The 18,842-nt window shown below is 51.0% G+C and overlaps 1 protein-coding gene across 2 annotated transcripts in view; it reads left to right on the top strand.

Annotated features, from left to right (window-relative positions):
- The window catches only part of LOC140107124 (calsequestrin-2-like), a 78,369-nt gene that overhangs the window by 8,631 nt on the left and 50,896 nt on the right, over positions 1-18,842 (top strand). For both annotated transcript variants that reach the window (XM_072131673.1, XM_072131672.1), the window contains exons 2-4: positions 8,342-8,426; positions 11,921-12,021; positions 12,101-12,212. In XM_072131673.1, coding sequence (XP_071987774.1) covers positions 8,342-8,426; positions 11,921-12,021; positions 12,101-12,212 — 298 coding nt within the window. The remainder of the gene's footprint in view (positions 1-8,341; positions 8,427-11,920; positions 12,022-12,100; positions 12,213-18,842) is intronic.

The raw sequence follows: 18,842 nt of genomic DNA, 5'->3' as shown, positions 1-18,842 counted from the left end.
GCAGTGTGATGTCACATCTCATAGGATACACTGGAGACCCTGCACACAGCACACAGATAGTATAGACAGGCAGTGTGATGTCATATCTCATAGGATACACTGGAGACCCTGCACACAGCACACAGATAGTATAGACAGGCAGTGTGATGTCACATCTCATAGGATACACTGGAGACTCTGCACACAGCACACACAGATAGTATAGACAGGCAGTGTGATGTCACATCTCATAGGATACACTGGAGACCCTGCACACAGCACACAGATAGTATAGACAGGCAGTGTGATGTTACATCTCATAGGATACACTGGAGACTCTGCACACAGCACACAGATAGTATAGACAGGCAGTGTGATGTTACATCTCATAGGATACACTGGAGACTCTGCACACAGCACACACAGATAGTATAGACAGGCAGTGTGATGTCACATCTCATAGGATACACTGGAGACCCTGCACACAGCACACACAGATAGTATAGACAGGCAGTGTGATGTCACATCTCATAGGATACACTGGAGACTCTGCACACAGCACACAGATAGTATAGACAGGCAGTGTGATGTTACATCTCATAGGATACACTGGAGACCCTGCACACAGCACACAGATAGTATAGACAGGCAGTGTGATGTCACATCTCATAGGATACACTGGAGACTCTGCACACAGATAGTATAGACAGGCAGTGTGATGTCACATCTCATAGGATACACTGGAGACTCTGCACACAGCACACACAGATAGTATAGACAGGCAGTGTGATGTCACATCTCATAGGATACACTGGAGACTCTGCACACAGCACACAGATTGTATAGACAGGCAGTGTGATGTCACATCTCATACGATACACTGGAGACCCTGCACACAGCACACAGATAGTATAGACAGGCAGTGTGATGTCACATCTCATAGGATACACTGGAGACCCTGCACACAGCACACAGATAGTATAGACAGGCAGTGTGATGTCACATCTCATACGATACACTGGAGACCCTGCACACAGCACACAGATAGTATAGACAGGCAGTGTGATGTCACATCTCATAGGATACACTGGAGACTCTGCACACAGCACACAGATAGTATAGACAGGCAGTGTGATGTCACATCTCATAGGATACACTGGAGACTCTGCACACAGCACACAGATAGTATAGACAGGCAGTGTGATGTCACATCTCATAGGATACACTGGAGGCTCTGCACACAGCACACAGATAGTATAGACAGGCAGTGTGATGTCACATCTCATAGGATACACTGGAGACCCTGCACACAGCACACAGATAGTATAGACAGGCAGTGTGATGTCACATCTCATAAGATACACTGGAGACTCTGCACACAGCACACACAGATAGTATAGACAGGCAGTGTGATGTCACATCTCATAGGATACACTGGAGACTCTGCACACAGCACACAGATAGTATAGACAGGCAGTGTGATGTCACATCTCATAGGATACACTGGAGACCCTGCACACAGCACACAGATCGTATAGACAGGCAGTGTGATGTCACATCTCATAGGATACACTGGAGACTCTGCACACAGCACACAGATAGTATAGACAGACAGTGTGATGTCACATCTCATAGGATACACTGGAGACTCTGCACACAGCACACAGATAGTATAGACAGGCAGTGTGATGTTACATCTCATAGGATACACTGGAGACTCTGCACACAGCACACAGATAGTATAGACAGGCAGTGTGATGTCACATCTCATAGGATACACTGGAGACTCTGCACACAGCACACAGATAGTATAGACAGGCAGTGTGATGTCACATCTCATAGGATACACTGGAGACCCTGCACACAGCACACACAGATAGTATAGACAGGCAGTGTGATGTTACATCTCATAGGATACACTGGAGACTCTGCACACAGCACACAGATAGTATAGACAGGCAGTGTGATGTCACATCTCATAGGATACACTGGAGACCCTGCACACAGCACACAGATAGTATAGACAGGCAGTGTGATGTTCCAGGCCTCCTTCTTCTTGTTCATTAGGTCTGTACATGTTGAGGTGCAGCTTTTCTCCCTATATTCCGTGGCCTCTGACCCCTGGGCTGGTGATAACTTCTCCTGGCTCTCTGTCCTCTCTGGGCTCCGAGCCTAGTGTTCGCACATTTTCACCTCCTTAGCTGAGGAATTTACAAGTCTTGGCTGGAGATGAGGTGGAGGCATTACTGGGGTCAGTGCGGAGGGTACACGAGGGGCCGGGGCTGGAGATGAGGCGGAGGCATTACTGGGGTCAGTGCGGAGGGTACACGAGGGGCCAGGGCTGGGGATGAGGTGGAGGCATTACTGGGGTCAGAGTGGAGGGTACACTGGGGGCCGGGGCTGGACATGAGGCAGAGGCATTACTGGGGTCAGTGCGGAGGGTACACGAGGGGCCGGGGCTGGAGATGAGGTGGAGGCATTACTGGGGTCAGTGCGGAGGGTACACGAGGGGCCGGGGCTTTAGATGAGGTGGAGGCATTACTGGGGTCAGTGCGGAGGGTACACGAGGGGCTGGGGCTGGAGATGAGGTGGAGGCATTACTGGGGTCAGAGTGGAGGGTACACGAGGGGCCGGGGCTGGACATGAGGCAGAGGCATTACTGGGGTCAGAGTGGAGGGTACACTGGGGGCCGGGGCTGGACATGAGGCAGAGGCATTACTGGGGTCAGTGCGGAGGGTACACGAGGGGCCGGGGCTGGAGATGAGGCGGAGGCATTACTGGGGTCAGTGCGGAGGGTACACGAGGGGCCGGGGCTGGGGATGAGGCAGAGGCAGAGGCATTACTGGGGTCAGAGTGGGAGGGTACACGAGGGGTTGGGGCTGGAGATGAGGCGGAGGCATTACTGGGGTCAGAGTGGGAGGGTACACGAGGGGTCGGGGCTGGAGATGAGGCAGAGGCATTACTGGGGTCAGTGCGGAGGGTACACGAGGGGCCGGGGCTGGAGATGAGGCGGAGGCATTACTGGGGTCAGTGCGGAGGGTACACGAGGGGCCAGGGCTGGGGATGAGGTGGAGGCATTACTGGGGTCAGAGTGGAGGGTACACTGGGGGCCGGGGCTGGACATGAGGCGGAGGCATTACTGGGGTCAGTGCGGAGGATACACGAGGGGCCAGGGCTGGAGATGAGGCGGAGGCATTACTGGGGTCAGTGCGGAGGGTACACGAGGGGCCGGGGCTGGGGATGAGGCAGAGGCAGAGGCATTACTGGGGTCAGAGTGGGAGGGTACACGAGGGGTCGGGGCTGGAGATGAGGCGGAGGCATTACTGGGGTCAGAGTGGGAAGGTACACGAGGGGTCGGGGCTGGAGATGAGGCAGAGGCATTACTGGGGTCAGTGCGGAGGGTACACGAGGGGCCGGGGCTGGAGATGAGGCGGAGGCATTACTGGGGTCAGTGCGGAGGGTACACGAGGGGCCAGGGCTGGGGATGAGGTGGAGGCATTACTGGGGTCAGAGTGGAGGGTACACTGGGGGCCGGGGCTGGACATGAGGCGGAGGCATTACTGGGGTCAGTGCGGAGGGTACACGAGGGGCCGGGGCTGGAGATGAGGCGGAGGCATTACTGGGGTCAGTGCGGAGGGTACACGAGGGGCCGGGGCTGGGAATGAGGTGGAGGCATTACTGGGGTCAGTGCGGAGGGTACACGAGGGGCCGGGGCTGGAGATGAGGCGGAGGCATTACTGGGGTCAGTGCGGAGGGTACACGAGGGGCCGGGGCTGGAGATGAGGCGGAGGCATTACTGGGGTCAGAGTGGAGGGTACACGAGGGGCCAGGGCTGGGGATGATGTGGAGGCATTACTGGGGTCAGTGCGGAGGGTATACCAGGGGCTGGGGATGAGGTGGAGGCATTACTGGGGTCAATGCGGAGGGTACACAAGGGGCCAGGGCTGGGGATGAGGTGGAGGCATTACTGGGGTCAATGCGGAGGGTACACAAGGGGCCAGGGCTGGGGATGAGGTGGAGGCATTACTGGGGTCAGTGCGGAGGGTACACGAGGGGCCAGGGCTGGGGATGAGGTGGAGGCATTACTGGGGTCAGTGCGGAGGGTACACGAGGGGCCAGGGCTGGGGATGAGGTGGAGGCATTACTGGGGTCAGTGCGGAGGGTACACGAGGGGCCAGGGCTGGGGATGAGGTGGAGGCATTACTGGGGTCAGTGCGGAGGGTACACGAGGGGCTGGGGATGAGGCGGAGGCATTACTGGGGTCAATGCGGAGGGTACACGAGGGGCCAGGGCCAGGGCTGGGGATGAGGTGGAGGCATTACTGGGGTCAATGCGGAGGGTACACGAGGGGCCAGGGCTGGGGATGAGGTGGAGGCATTACTGGGGTCAGTGCGGAGGGTACACGAGGGGCCAGGGCTGGGGATGATGTGGAGGCATTACTGGGGTCAGTGCGGAGGGTACACGAGGGGCCAGGGCTGGGGATGAGGTGGAGGCATTACTGGGGTCAGTGCGGAGGGTATACGAGGGGTCGGGGCTGGAGATGAGGCAGAGGCATTACTGGGGTCAGAGTGGAGGGTACACTGGGGGCCGGGGCTGGACATGAGGCAGAGGCATTACTGGGGTCAGTGCGGAGGGTATACGAGGGGTCGGGGCTGGAGATGAGGCAGAGGCATTACTGGGGTCAGTGCGGAGGGTACACGAGGGGCCGGGGCTGGAGATGAGGCGGAGGCATTACTGGGGTCAGTGCGGAGGGTACACGAGGGGCCAGGGCTGGGGATGAGGTGGAGGCATTACTGGGGTCAGAGTGGAGGGTACACTGGGGGCCGGGGCTGGACATGAGGCGGAGGCATTACTGGGGTCAGTGCGGAGGGTACACGAGGGGCCAGGGCTGGGAATGAGGTGGAGGCATTACTGGGGTCAGTGCGGAGGGTACACGAGGGGCCAGGGCTGGGGATGAGGTGGAGGCATTACTGGGGTCAGTGCGGAGGGTATACGAGGGGCTGGGGATGAGGTGGAGGCATTACTGGGGTCAATGCGGAGGGTACACGAGGGGCCAGGGCCAGGGCTGGGGATGAGGTGGAGGCATTACTGGGGTCAGTGCGGAGGGTACACGAGGGGCCAGGGCTGGGGATGAGGTGGAGGCATTACTGGGGTCAGTGCGGAGGGTACACGAGGGGCCAGGGCTGGGGATGAGGTGGAGGCATTACTGGGGTCAGTGCGGAGGGTACACGAGGGGCCAGGGCTGGGGATGAGGTGGAGGCATTACTGGGGTCAGTGCGGAGGGTACACGAGGGGCCAGGGCTGGGGATGAGGTGGAGGCATTACTGGGGTCAGTGCGGAGGGTACACGAGGGGCCAGGGCTGGGGATGAGGCGGAGGCATTACTGGGGTCAGTGCGGAGGGTACACGAGGGGCCAGGGCTGGGGATGAGGTGGAGGCATTACTGGGGTCAGTGCGGAGGGTACACGAGGGGCCAGGGCTGGGGATGAGGTGGAGGCATTACTGGGGTCAGTGCGGAGGGTACACGAGGGGCCAGGGCTGGGGATGATGTGGAGGCATTACTGGGGTCAGAGGGGGGGGGTACACGAGGGGCCAGGGCTGGGGATGAGGTGGAGGCATTACTGGGGTCAGTGCGGAGGGTACACGAGGGGCCGGGGCTGGAGATGAGGCGGAGGCATTACTGGGGTCAGTGCGGAGGGTACACGAGGGGCCGGGGCTGGAGATGAGGCGGAGGCATTACTGGGGTCAGAGGGGGGGGTAGATGAGGGGCCGGGGCAGGAGGCTCATGTTTGATGCCCCCTCCTCCGCTCTGGGGTTCGTTGCTTTGGGCTGATTGGATAAGTGCGTATTATGATCTCCAGGGATTTGGGTTTTGGTCTCTTCTCCCCGGATCTCTCAGGGGCTTAACGCGCACATTTCAAAATGCTAATTAAATTGATGTTAAAACTTGTGTTTACAAAATGCAACCATTAACGTAAACGCTAGCGCAACATGACATCACGTTACATCACACCACGTCACATGACATCACGTCACATGACATCACACCACGTTACATCACACCACGTCACATGACTCCACGTCACGTGACATCACATGACATCACGTTACATCACACCACGTCACATGACATCACGTCACATGACATCACACCACGTTACATCACACCACGTCACATGACTCCACGTCACGTTACATCACATGACATCACGGCACATCACGTTACATCACATCACGGCACATGACATCACAGCAAATCACATGACATCACATTACATCACAGCGAGTCACATGACATCACGGTACATAACGTTACATCACACCATGTCACGCTTCCAGATCAGCCAAACACATTGAACATTTTACTCTGCACGTGTCCTGACGCACCCTGAGGATTGCTCTCTAATTACTGATGGATTTCAGAGGGTGTCACGACTCTCTAGGGCGTTTTCTTCCCGTGTTCAGTTCTTTTCCTGCTGTTTGTCACTGTGACACATCATGTATGTGACGTCTCCTTCCGTGTGGACGGACATTAATGGAGATTTTCATTTCCACAGCAGCTTTAGACGAGATTCCATTAGACAAGTGGCGACTCCTATTTAGCAGCGTCCTGGGTGCAGGGACAGGTGCTTCTGCCAGTCCCGGCCGTGACACCATAGTGTGACAAGTGACAGCTGCTTCCCCTCCTCCCCCTCTGTCACAGAATAGTAACCTAACCCCTGCAGAGTAACGAGACCTCCTCCTCCAGCGACACCTGAGACGCAGAACCTGGAGACACGAGGATAAACCTGCTGCGGCACATTATATAATAGTCGCCGGCTCTTGCTGACACGTTGCACCTTCCTTTGCTGGTCCTTTTCTCTTGCTGACACGTTGCACCTTCCTTTGCTGGTCCTTTGCTCTTGCTGACACATTGCACCTTCCTTTGCTGGTCCTTTGCTCTTGCTGACACGTTGCACCTTCCTTTGCTGGTCCTTTGCTCTTGCTGACATGTTGCACCTTCCTTTGCTGGTCCTTTGCTCTTGCTGACACATTGCACCTTCCTTTTCTGGTCCTTTGCTCTTGCTGACACGTTGCACCTTCCTTTTCTGGTCCTTTGCTCTTGCTGACACGTTGCACCTTCCTTTGCTGGTCCTTTGCTCTTGCTGACACATTGCACCTTCCTTTGCTGGTCCTTTCCTCTTGCTGACACGTTGCACCTTCCTTTGCTGGTCCTTTGCTCTTGCTGACACGTTGCACCTTCCTTTTCTGGTCCTTTGCTGTTGCTGACACGTTGCACCTTCCTTTGCTGGTCCTTTGCACTTGCTGACACGTTGCACCTTCCTTTGCTGGTTCTTTGCTCTTGCTGACACATTGCACCTTCCTTTGCTGGTCCCTTGCACTTGCTGACACGTTGCACCTTCCTTTGCTGGTCCTTTGCTCTTGTTGACACGTTGCACCTTCCTTTGCTGGTCCTTTGCTGTTGCTGCCACATTACACCTTCCTTTGCTGGTCCTTTGCTCTTGCTGACACGCTGCACCTTCCTTTGCTGGTCCTTTGCTCTTGCTGACACATTGCACCTTCCTTTGCTGGTCCTTTGCACTTGCTGACTCGTTGCACCTTCCTTTGCTGGTCCTTTGCACTTGCTGACACGTTGCACCTTCCTTTGCTGGTCCTTTGCACTTGCTGACACGTTGCACCTTCCTTTGCTGGTCCTTTGCTGTTGCTGACACGTTACACCTTCCTTTGCTGGTCCTTTGCTCTTGCTGACACGTTGCACCTTCCTTTGCTGGTCCTTTGCTGTTGCTGACACGTTACACATTCCTTTGCTGGTCATTTGCACTTGCTGACACGTTGCACCTTCCTTTGCTGGTCCTTTGCTGTTGCTGACACGTTACACCTTCCTTTGCTGGTCCTTTGCTCTTGCTGACACGTTGCACCTTCCTTTGCTGGTCCTTTGCTCTTGCTGACACGTTACACCTTCCTTTGCTGGTCCTTTGCTCTTGCTGACACGCTGCACCTTCCTTTGCTGGTCCTTTGCTCTTGCTGACACGTTACACCTTCCTTTGCTGGTCATTTGCACTTGCTGACACATTGCTCCTTCCTTTGCTGGTCCTTTGCTCTTGCTGACACATTGCTCCTTCCTTTGCTGGTCCTTTGCTCTTGCTGACACATTGCTCCTTCCTTTGCTGGTCCTTTGCTCTTGCTGACACATTGCTCCTTCCTTTGCTGGTCCTTTGCTCTTGCTGACACGTTGAACCTTCCTTTGCTGGTCCTTTGCTTTGTGCTGCTGTGATAGAATTGTGTCTGATATCAGCAATGAACGTGTCGCAGTAACACACAACGACGCCGCACACAGGACTAATAATAGTTTTGTCTTATAGTTGTCAGCTCAGGTGCTGGAAAAGAAAAGCGTTGGGTTTGGACTTCTCGATATAAAGAAAAATTCTAAAGTTGCAAAGAAACTCGGTAATTCCTCAAACCCAAGTTGTTTACTAAATCTTTTATACGTAGAGTGTTCTAAACACTTATCAATATGCTTGTATATCCTCATGTTGTGCTGTCAATGTGATGGTGATTGTATATCCTCATGTTGTGCTGTCAGTGTGATGGTGATTGTATATCCTCATGTTGTGCTGTCAGTGTGATGGTGATTGTATATCCTCATGTTGTGCTGTCAGTGTGATGGGGATTGTTTATCCTCATGTTGTGCTGTCAGTGTGATGGTGATTGTATATCCTCATGTTGTGCTGTCAGTGTGTGGGTGGTTGTATATCTTCATATTGTGCTGTCAGTGTGATGGTGATTGTATATCCTCATGTAGTTCTGTCAGTGTGATGGTTATTGTATATCCTCAGGTCGTGCTGTCAGTGTGATTGTATATCTTAATGCTGTGCTGTCATTGTGATGGTGATTGCATATCCACATGTTGTGCTGTCAGTGTGATGGGGATTGAATCTTCTCATATTGTGCTGTCAGTGTGATGGTGATTGTATATCCTCATGTTGTGCTGTCAGTGTGCTGGTGATTGTATATCCTCATGTTGTGCTGTCAGTGTGATGGTGATTGTATAACCTCATGTTCTGCTGTCAGTGGGATGATAATTGTATATCCTCATGTTCTGCTGTCAGTGGGATGATAATTGTATATCCTCAGGTTATGCTGTCAGTGGGATGGTGATTGTATATCCTCATGTTGTGCTGTCAGTGTGATGGTGATTCTATATCCTCATGTTGTGCTGTCAGTGTGCTGGTGATTGTATATCCTCATGTTGTGCTGTCAGTGGGATGATAATTGTATATCCTCGTGTTCTGCTGTCAGTGGGATGATAATTGTATATCCTCAGGTTATGCTGTAAGTGGGATGGTGATTCTATATCCTCATGTTGTGCTGTCAGTGTGATGGTGATTGTATCTTCTCATGTTGTGCTGTCAGTGTGATGGGGATTGTATCTTCTCATGTTGTGCTGTCAGTGTGATGGTGATTGTATCTTCTCATGTTGTGCTGTCAGTGTGATGGTGATTGTATATCCTCATGTTGTGCTGTCAGTGTGATGGTGATTGTATATCCTCATGTTGTGCTGTCAGTGTGATGGTGATTCTATATCCTCATGTTGTGCTGTCAGTGTGATGGTGATTGTATCTTCTCATGTTGTGCTGTCAGTGTGATGGTGATTGTATCTTCTCATGTTGTGCTGTCAGTGTGATGGGGATTGTATCTTCTCATGTTGTGCTGTCAGTGTGATGGTGATTGTATATCCTCATGTTGTGCTGTCAGTGTGATGGTGATTGTATATCCTCATGTTGTGCTGTCAGTGGGATGATAATTGTATATCCTCATGTTCTGCTGTCAGTGGGATGGTGATTGTATATCCTCATGTTGTGCTGTCAGTGTGATGGTGATTGTATCTTCTCATGTTGTGCTGTCAGTGTGATGGTGATTGTATATCCTCATGTTGTGCTGTCAGTGTGATGGTGATTGTATATCCTCATGTTGTGCTGTCAGTGTGATGGTGATTGTATATCCTCATGTTGTGCTGTCAGTGTGCTGGTGATTGTATATCCTCATGTTGTGCTGTCAGTGTGCTGGTGATTGTATATCCTCATGTTCTGCTGTCAGTGGGATGATAATTGTATATCCTCGTGTTCTGCTGTCAGTGGGATGATAATTGTATATCCTCAGGTTATGCTGTCAGTGGGATGGTGATTCTATATCCTCATGTTGTGCTGTCAGTGTGATGGTGATTGTATATCCTCATGCTGTGCTGTCAGCGTGATGGTGATTGTATATCTTCACGTTGTTCTGTCAGTGTGATGGTGATTGTATATCCTCACTTTGTGCTATCAGTGGGATGGTGATTGTATATCCTCATGTTGTGCTGTCAGTGTGATTGTGATTGTATATCCCCATGTTCTGCTGACAGTGTGATGGTGATTGTATATCCTCATGTTGTGCTGTCAGTGTGATGGTGATTGTATATCCTCATGTTGTGCTGTCAGTGTGCTGGTGATTGTATATCCTCATGTTCTGCTGCCAGTGGGATGATAATTGTATATCCTCATGTTCTGCTGTCAGTGGGATGGTGATTGTATATCCTCATGTTGTGCTGTCAGTGGGATGGTGATTCTATATCCTCATGTTGTGCTGTCAGTGTGATGGTGATTGTATATCCTCATGCTGTGCTGTCAGTGTGATGGTGATTGTATATCTTCACGTTGTTCTATCAGTGTGATGGTGATTGTATATCCTCACTTTGTGCTATCAGTGTGATGGTGATTGTATATCCTCATGTTGTGCTGTCAGTGTGATGGTGATTGTATATCCTCATGTTGTGCTATCAGTGTGATGGGGATTGTATCTTCTCATGTTGTTCTGTCAGTGTGATGGTGATTGTATATCCTCATGTTGTGCTGTCAGTGTGATGGTGATTGTATATCCTCATGTTCTGCTGTCAGTGTGATGGTGATTGTATATCCTCATGTTCTGCTGTCAGTGTGATGGTGATTGTATATCCTCAGGTTTTGCTGTCAGTGTGATGGGGATTGTATCTTCTCATGTTCTGCTGTCAGTGTGATGGTGATTGTATATCCTCATGTTGTTATGTCAGTGTGATGGGGATTGTATATCCCCATGTTGTGCTGTCAGTGTGATGGGGATTGTATCTTCTCATGTTGTTCTGTCAGTTTGATGGTGATTATATATCCTCATGTTGTGCTGTCAGTGTGATGGGGATTGTATATCCCCATGTTGTGCTGTCAGTGTGATGGGGATTGTATATCCTCATGCTGTGCTGTCAGTGTGATGGGGATTGTATCTTCTCATGTTGTTCTGTCAGTTTGATGGTGATTGTATATCCTCATGTTGTGCTGTCAGTGTGATGGGGATTGTATCTTCTCATGTTGTGCTGTCAGTTTGATGGTGATTATATATCCTCATGTTGTTCTGTCAGTGTGATGGGGATTGTATATCCTCATGTTGTGCTGTCAGTGTGATGGGGATTGTATCTTCTCATGTTGTGCTGTCAGTGTGATGGTGATTGTATATCCCCATGTTGTGCTGTCAGTGTGATGGGGATTGTATATCCTCATGTTGTTCTGTCAGTGTGATGGTGATTGTATATCCTCATGTTGTGCTGTCAGTGTGATGGGGATTGTATCTTCTCATGTTGTTCTGTCAGTGTGATGGTGATTGTATATCCTCATGTTGTGCTGTCAGTGTGATGGGGATTGTATCTTCTCATGTTGTTCTGTCAGTGTGATGGTGATTGTATATCCTCATGTTGTGCTGTCAGTGTGATGGGGATTGTATCTTCTCATGTTCTGCTGTCAGTGTGATGGGGATTGTATATCCTCATGTTGCACTTTCAGTTTGTTTCTGATTATATATCCTCATATTGTGTTGTCAGTAATTATCTGCTCATTGTTTTCTGATGATGTTTTCAGTCCACTTTTTCCTGTCCTCAGGTTGCACTGAGGAAGAAAGTCTTTATGTTTTCAAAGAGGACAATGTCCTGGAGTTTGATGGAGAGCTGGCGGCTGACGTGTTGGTGGATTTTCTCTTGGATGTAAGTAGAGATGGAGCTCCTCCCACACTCACCACCTATGAATGGATGATCCCAGATAACTCGTTCTGTTCACCTCTAGTTGATTGAAGATCCTGTAGAGATCATCAATGATGAGGCAGAACTTAAAGCACTGGACAGGCTCGAGGAAGAGACCAGAGTCATCGGCTTCTTCAAGGATGAAAAATCAGAGCGTGAGTATGAGGGAAGGAAGACAAGTGTGTGAGGAGAGCCAACCATAGAAGTATCCAAGAGAGGGAGCCATAGAGACAGCCAAGAGAGGGAGCTATAGAGACAGCCAGGAGAGAGAACCTTTGAGACAGCCAAGAGAGGAAGACATAGAGACAGCCAAAAGAGGGAGCCATAGAGACAGCGAAGAGTAGGAGCCATAGAGACAGCGAAGAGTAGGAGCCATAGAGACAGCCTTGTGAGAGAACAACAGAGAAAGCCAAGAGAGGGAGCTACAGAGGCAACCAAGAGAGGAAGCCATAGATACAGCCAAGAAAGAGAGGGAGCCATAGAGACAGCCAAGAGAGGGAGCTATAGAGACAGCCAGGAGAGAGAACCTTTGAGACAGCCAAGAGAGGAAGCCATAGAGACAGCCAAAAGAGGGAGCCATAGAGACAGCGAAGAGTAGGAGCCATAGAGACAGCGAAGAGTAGGAGCCATAGAGACAGCCTTGTGAAAGAACAACAGAGAAAGCCAAGAGAGGGAGCTACAGAGGCAACCAAGAGAGGAAGCCATAGATACAGCCAAGAAAGAGAGGGAGCCATAGAGACAGCCAGGAGAGAGAACCTTTGAGACAGCCAAGAGAGGAAGCCATAGAGACAGCCAAAAGAGGGAGCCATAGAGACAGCGAAGAGTAGGAGCCATAGAGACAGCGAAGAGTAGGAGCCATAGAGACAGCCTTGTGAGAGAACAACAGAGAAAGCCAAGAGAGGGAGCTACAGAGGCAACCAAGAGAGGAAGCCATAGATACAGCCAAGAAAGAGAGGGAGCCATAGAGACAGCCAAGAGAGGGAGCTATAGAGACAGCCAGGAGAGAGAACCTTTGAGACAGCCAAGAGCGAAAGCCATAGAGACAGCCAAAAGAGGGAGCCATAGAGACAGCGAAGAGTAGGAGCCATAGAGACAGCGAAGAGTAGGAGCCATAGAGACAGCCTTGTGAGAGAACAACAGAGAAAGCCAAGAGAGGGAGCTACAGAGGCAACCAAGAGAGGAAGCCATAGATACAGCCAAGAAAGAGAGGGAGCCATAGAGACAGCCAAGAGAGGGAGCCATGGAGAAATTCAAGCGAGAGAGCCATAGCGACAGCCAAGAGAGCGAGCCATAGAGACAGCCAAGAGAGGGGATCATAGAGGCAACCAAGAGAGGGGACCATAGAAGCAACCAAGAGAGGGAGCCATAGAGAAACCCAATAGAGGGAGCCTTAGAGACAGCCGAGAGAAGGAACCTTAGAGACAGCCAAGCGAGGGAGCCATAGAGAAAGCCAAGAGAGGGAGCCATAGATAAAGCCAAGAGAGGGAGCCATAGAGACAGCCAAGGGAGGGCACCATAGAGGGGGCTAAGAGAGGGACCCATAGAGAAAACCAAAAGAGGGAGCCATAGGGACAGAGAAGAGAGGGAGCCATAGAGGCAGCCAAGAGAGGGTGCCATAGAGACAGCCAAGAGAGAGAACCATAAAGAAAGCCAATAGAGGGAGCCATAGAGACAGCCTTGAGGGGGACCCATAGAGACAGCCTCGTGAGGGAGCCCAAGAGACAGCCAAGAGAGGGAGCCAAGAAGGCAGCCAAGAGAGGGAGCTATGGAGAAAGCCAAAAGAGTGAGCCATAGAGGTAGCCAAAAGAAGGAACCATAGAGGCAACCAAAAGAGGGAGCCATGGAGACAGCCAAAAAAGAGAGCCATTGAGAAAGCCAAGAGAGGGAACTATAGAGACAGCCACAATGGTTAGCCATATATACAGCCTTGATAGGGAAATATAGAGGCTGCCATGATGGAGAACCATAAAGGTGGCCATGAAGGGAGCCATAGAGACATCCATAAGAGGAAATCCTTAGAGAGGGCAAAGAGAGGGAGCCATAGAAATGGCCATGGGAGAGAGAGAGCCATAAAGATAGCCAAGAGAGGGAGCTATAGAGACAGCCTAGAGAGTGAGCCATAGCGGAATCCAAGAGTGGGAGCCATAGAGACAGCCAAGAGAGGGAGCCAAAGAGACAGCCAATAGAGGGAGCCACAGAGGCAGCCAAGAGAGGAAGCCATAGAGACAGCCAAGAGAGGGAGCCACAATGGTTAGCCATATATACATAACGATGGCCATGAAGGGAATCGTAGAGGCAGCCTTGAGGAGGAGCCATAGAGACATCCATAAGAGGAAATCCTTAGAGAGGGCCAAGAGAGTGAGACATAGAAATGGCCAAGAGAGAGAGAGAGAGCCATAAAGACAGCCAAGAGAGGGAGCCATGGAGACAGCTAAGAGATAGAACCATAGAGAAATCCAAGAGAGGGAGCCATAGAGACAGCCAAGAGAGGGAGCCAAAGAGACAGCCAAGAGAGAGAACCATAGAGAAAGCCAATAGAGGGAGCCATAGAGACAGCCAAACGAGGAAGCCATAGAGACAGCCAAAAGAGGGAACCAAAGAAAAAAGCCAAGAGAGGGAGCCATAGAGACAGCCAAGAGAGAGAACCATAGAGAAAGCCAATAGAGGGAGCCATAGAGACAGCCAAACGAAGGAGCCAAAGAGGCAGCCAAGAGAGGGAGCCATAGAGGCAACCATTAGAGGGAGCCATGGAGACAGCCAAGAAAGAGAGTTATAGAGAAAGCCAAGAGAGGGAAACATAGAGACAGTCAAGAGAGGGAGCCATAGAGGCAACCATTAGAGGGAGCCATGGAGGCAGCCAAGAGAGGGAGCCATAGAGGTAGCCAAGGGAGGGAGCCGTAGAGAAAGCCAAGAGAGAAAGCCATAGAGACAGCCAAGAGAGGGAACCATAGAGACAGCCATAATGGTTAGCCATAGCTACAGCCTTGATGGGGAACTATAGAGGTAACCAAGAGGAGGAGCCATAGATGTGTTCATGAGAGGAAATCTAAAGAGAGGGCAAAGAGAGGGAGCCATAGAAATAACCAAGAGAGAGAGAGAGAGACGTAAAGACAGCCAAGAGAGGGAGCCATGGAGACAGCTAAGAGAGAGAGGGGAATCAATAGAGACAGCCATGATGGGGAGCCATTATGACAGCCGTAATGGGGAAGCCATAGAGACAGTCATGAGGGGGAAGCCATAGAAACCAGCCATGAGGAACCACAGAGCGACCATGAGATGGTACTAGAGATGAGCGAGCACTAAAATGCTCGGGTGCTCGTTAGGGCTCGTTGAAGTCAATGGGAGACTCGAGCATTTTTCAAGGGGACCAAGGGTCTGCACAGGGAAGCTTGGCCAAACACCTGGAAACCTCAGAAAATGATGGAAACACCACGGAAATGGACAGGAAACAGCAGGGTCAGCATGCATGGATGCCTCTGAGGCTACTTAATCGCACCATTATGCTAAAATTATGGGCAACAGCATGGCCATGACAGAGTGACCGAATGAGGCTAGATAGCATCTAAAACATCCAATAATTGACCCTGACACTATAGAAGACGGCATGCAGAGGCAGCGGCAGCAGCGGCAGGCTAGAGAGTGGCATGGCGACATACCCTAAATGGACTCAGGCTTCAAACCAATGGGTGGCAGAGAGGAACCAAAGGAGGTGAGCAAGAAGCGCTGAAATGATTTCCTATGTGAACAAAAGGTTGACGGTATATTTAGTCGATAACACAGCATGGTGGCGACATAGTGACCAAGTTCCATAACGTATCTGGTGAAAGACCCGAAAAATGAGCCTGACACAGCTCGTTTGATAAAGGGACGACATGTGGAGACAGCCATGGAGACGACTTCCATGATTAAGAGCGACAGTATGGGGCATTCATATTGCGCTGCTATGATTGCAACTTCAGGTCTCCAGCATGGCGGTGACAGATGGGACGAGTTCCACTATGTATCTGGTGAAACACCTGAAAATTCTGCCTGACACAGCTCGTTTGATAAGGGGATGATGTGCTGCATATCCTCTCGTGCTCCAGCGTCTGGGGTATAGAGAGTTGTAAGTTGCGCATGGAGACATTGGTGGATGCTGTGGAGGATCATGGAGGCAAAAAGGACAGGAAACAGCAGGGGCAGCATGCATGGATCCCTCTGAGGCTGCCTAATCTTGGGATGGAGCTGGCGGTCTGCTGCCAGGCGAGCTTTCGCCTGTCCAACCCCCTGTCTCTCGGCTCCTCCCCACCCAAAATGGGCCTGGGGGCCAGAAGCGTTTACTTTGAAAAAATTATAATTTTCAAAGCAGGCCGGGTCGTTTGAATATTTCACCTAGGAATAATGGAATAGCATAGTGGTTCTATTTTTAATTGTTTTTCGGAAATGGTTCCATGATTAAGAGCGACAGTATGGGGCATCCATATTGCGCTGCTATGATTGCAACTTCAGGTCTCCAGCATGGCGGCGACAGATGGGCCGAGTTCCACTATGTATCTGGTGAAACACCTGAAAATTCTGCCTGACACAGCTCGTTTGATAAGGAGACCATGTATGGAGGCAGTGAACTAGTAGTAGATTAAAGGTGCTGCAGTTAAAAGTATGTTAGTTGGATCTTGAGATGGAGCTGGCGCTCCGCTGCCAGGCGAGCTTTCGCCAATCCAAGCCCCTGTCTCTAGGCTACTCCCCAAACAGCACTTCTAAGAACCTTTTGTATAAGATCAAGTGTAGAAGCGTTCTTATAAGTTTAGGATATGGCGGGTGAGGGGAATGTAAACAGATGCGCAAGAAGCGCTGAAAAAATATCGGTAAATGATAAAAGTTTGCCAGTATATTTTGTGGATTACACAGCAGGATGGCGACAAAGTTAACAAGTTTGATGTGGAAGCCATGAAAACAACCCAAAATTCTGCCTGACACAGTTCGTTTGATAAGGAGACCATGTATGGAGGCAGCTATATGGACGACTTTTGGAGGCAGCTATGGCGATGACGTGTGGAGGTAGCAATGGAGAAAACGTGTGGAGGCAGCTAAAAAGATGACGTGTGGAGGCTGCTATGGAGACAATTTAATTTGGATAGTGCCTGTATGTGGCAGTCCAAAAAAGTTTTCAAACCAGAGGAGCAGGTAGGTGGTCCTCCAGAAAAATTAAATAGATTTAGTGCCTGTATGTGGCACTCCCAGAAATTGCTTAAAACAGAGGACCGGGTCGGTGGCCCTCCAGAAAAATTAAATGCATAAAGTACTATAGCTAGAGCCAGTTGGCCCTGGCAAAAAATAGCCAGTTTCCTATGCTTTAGTGTACAAAGAGGAGGAGAAGGAGGACAATGAGGAGGAGGAGGAGTGCATAAATTATTCAGGTTGAGCTTCCTTCACCTGGTGGAGAATGGAAATCCGGAGAAATCCAGGCTTTATTCATCTTGATAAGCGTCAGCCTGTCAGCGCTGTCAGTCGACAGGCGTGTATGCTTATCGGTGATGATGCCACCAGCTGCACTGAAAACCCGCTCGGACAAGACGCTAGCGGCAGGGCAGGCAAGAACCTCCAAGGCGTACAGCGCCAGTTCGTGCCACATGTCCAGCTTTGAAACCCAGTAGTTGTAGGGAGCTGTGTGATCATTTAGGATGATGGTATGGTCAGCTACGTACTCCCTCACCATCTTTCTGTAAAGATCAGCCCTACTCTGCCGAGACTGGGGACAGGTGACAGTGTCTTGCTGGGGTGACATAAAGCTGGCAAAAGCCTTGTAAAGCGTACCCTTGCCAGTGCTGGACAAGCTGCCTGCTCGCCTACTCTCCCTCGCTACTTGTCCCGCAGAACTACGCACTCTGCCGCTAGCGCTGTCAGAAGGGAAATACTGTTTCAGCTTGTGCACCAGGGCCTGCTGGTATTCATGCATTCTCACACTCCTTTCCTCTCCAGGGATGAGAGTGGAAAGATTTTGCTTGTACCGTGGGTCCAGGAGAGTGAATACCCAGTAATCGTTGCTGGAATAAATTCTTTGAACGCGAGGGTCACGGGATAGGCAGCCTAGCATGAAATCTGCCATATGCGCCAGAGTACCAACGCGTAAGAATTCACTCCCCTCACTGGCCTGACTCTCCATTTCCTCCTCCTCCAACTCCTCTTCTTCTGCCCATACACGCTCACCAGTGAAGGACTGAACAATGGTCCCCTCTTCTGTCTCGCCAACATTCTCCTCCCCTTCCTCCTCATCCTCCTCCACCTCCTCCGATATGCGCTGAGAAACAGACCTGAGGGTGCTTTGGCTATCAACAAGGGAATCTTCTTCCCCCGTCTCTTGTGACGAGCGTAAAGCTTCCGACTTCATGCTGACCAGAGAGTTTTTCAACAGGCCAAGCAGCGGGATGGTGAGGCTGATGATGGCGGCATCGCCACTGACCATCTGTGTTGACTCCTCAAAGTTACTCAGCACCTGACAGATATCAGACATCCACGCCCACTCCTCATTGTAGACTTGAGGAAGCTGACTGACCTGACTACCAGTTCTGGTGGAAGTTGACGTCTGGCAGTCTACAATCGCTGTGCGCTGCTGGTAAACTCTGGATAACATGGTCAGTGTTGAATTCCACCTCGTGGGCACGTCGCACAACAGTCGGTGAGCGGGCAGTTGGAGGCGGCGCTGCGCTGCCCTGAGAGTGGCAGCATCTGTGCTGGACTTCCTGAAATGCGCACAGATGCGGCGCACCTTCGTGAGCAAATCAGACAGATTGGGTTATGTCTTGAGG

This window comes from Engystomops pustulosus, unplaced genomic scaffold, assembly GCF_040894005.1.
Source record: "Engystomops pustulosus unplaced genomic scaffold, aEngPut4.maternal MAT_SCAFFOLD_118, whole genome shotgun sequence".
Lineage (NCBI taxonomy): Eukaryota > Metazoa > Chordata > Amphibia > Anura > Leptodactylidae > Engystomops > Engystomops pustulosus.
The sequence above is the reverse complement of the archived record's forward strand: the minus strand, read 5'-3'. Positions and strand labels throughout refer to the sequence as shown.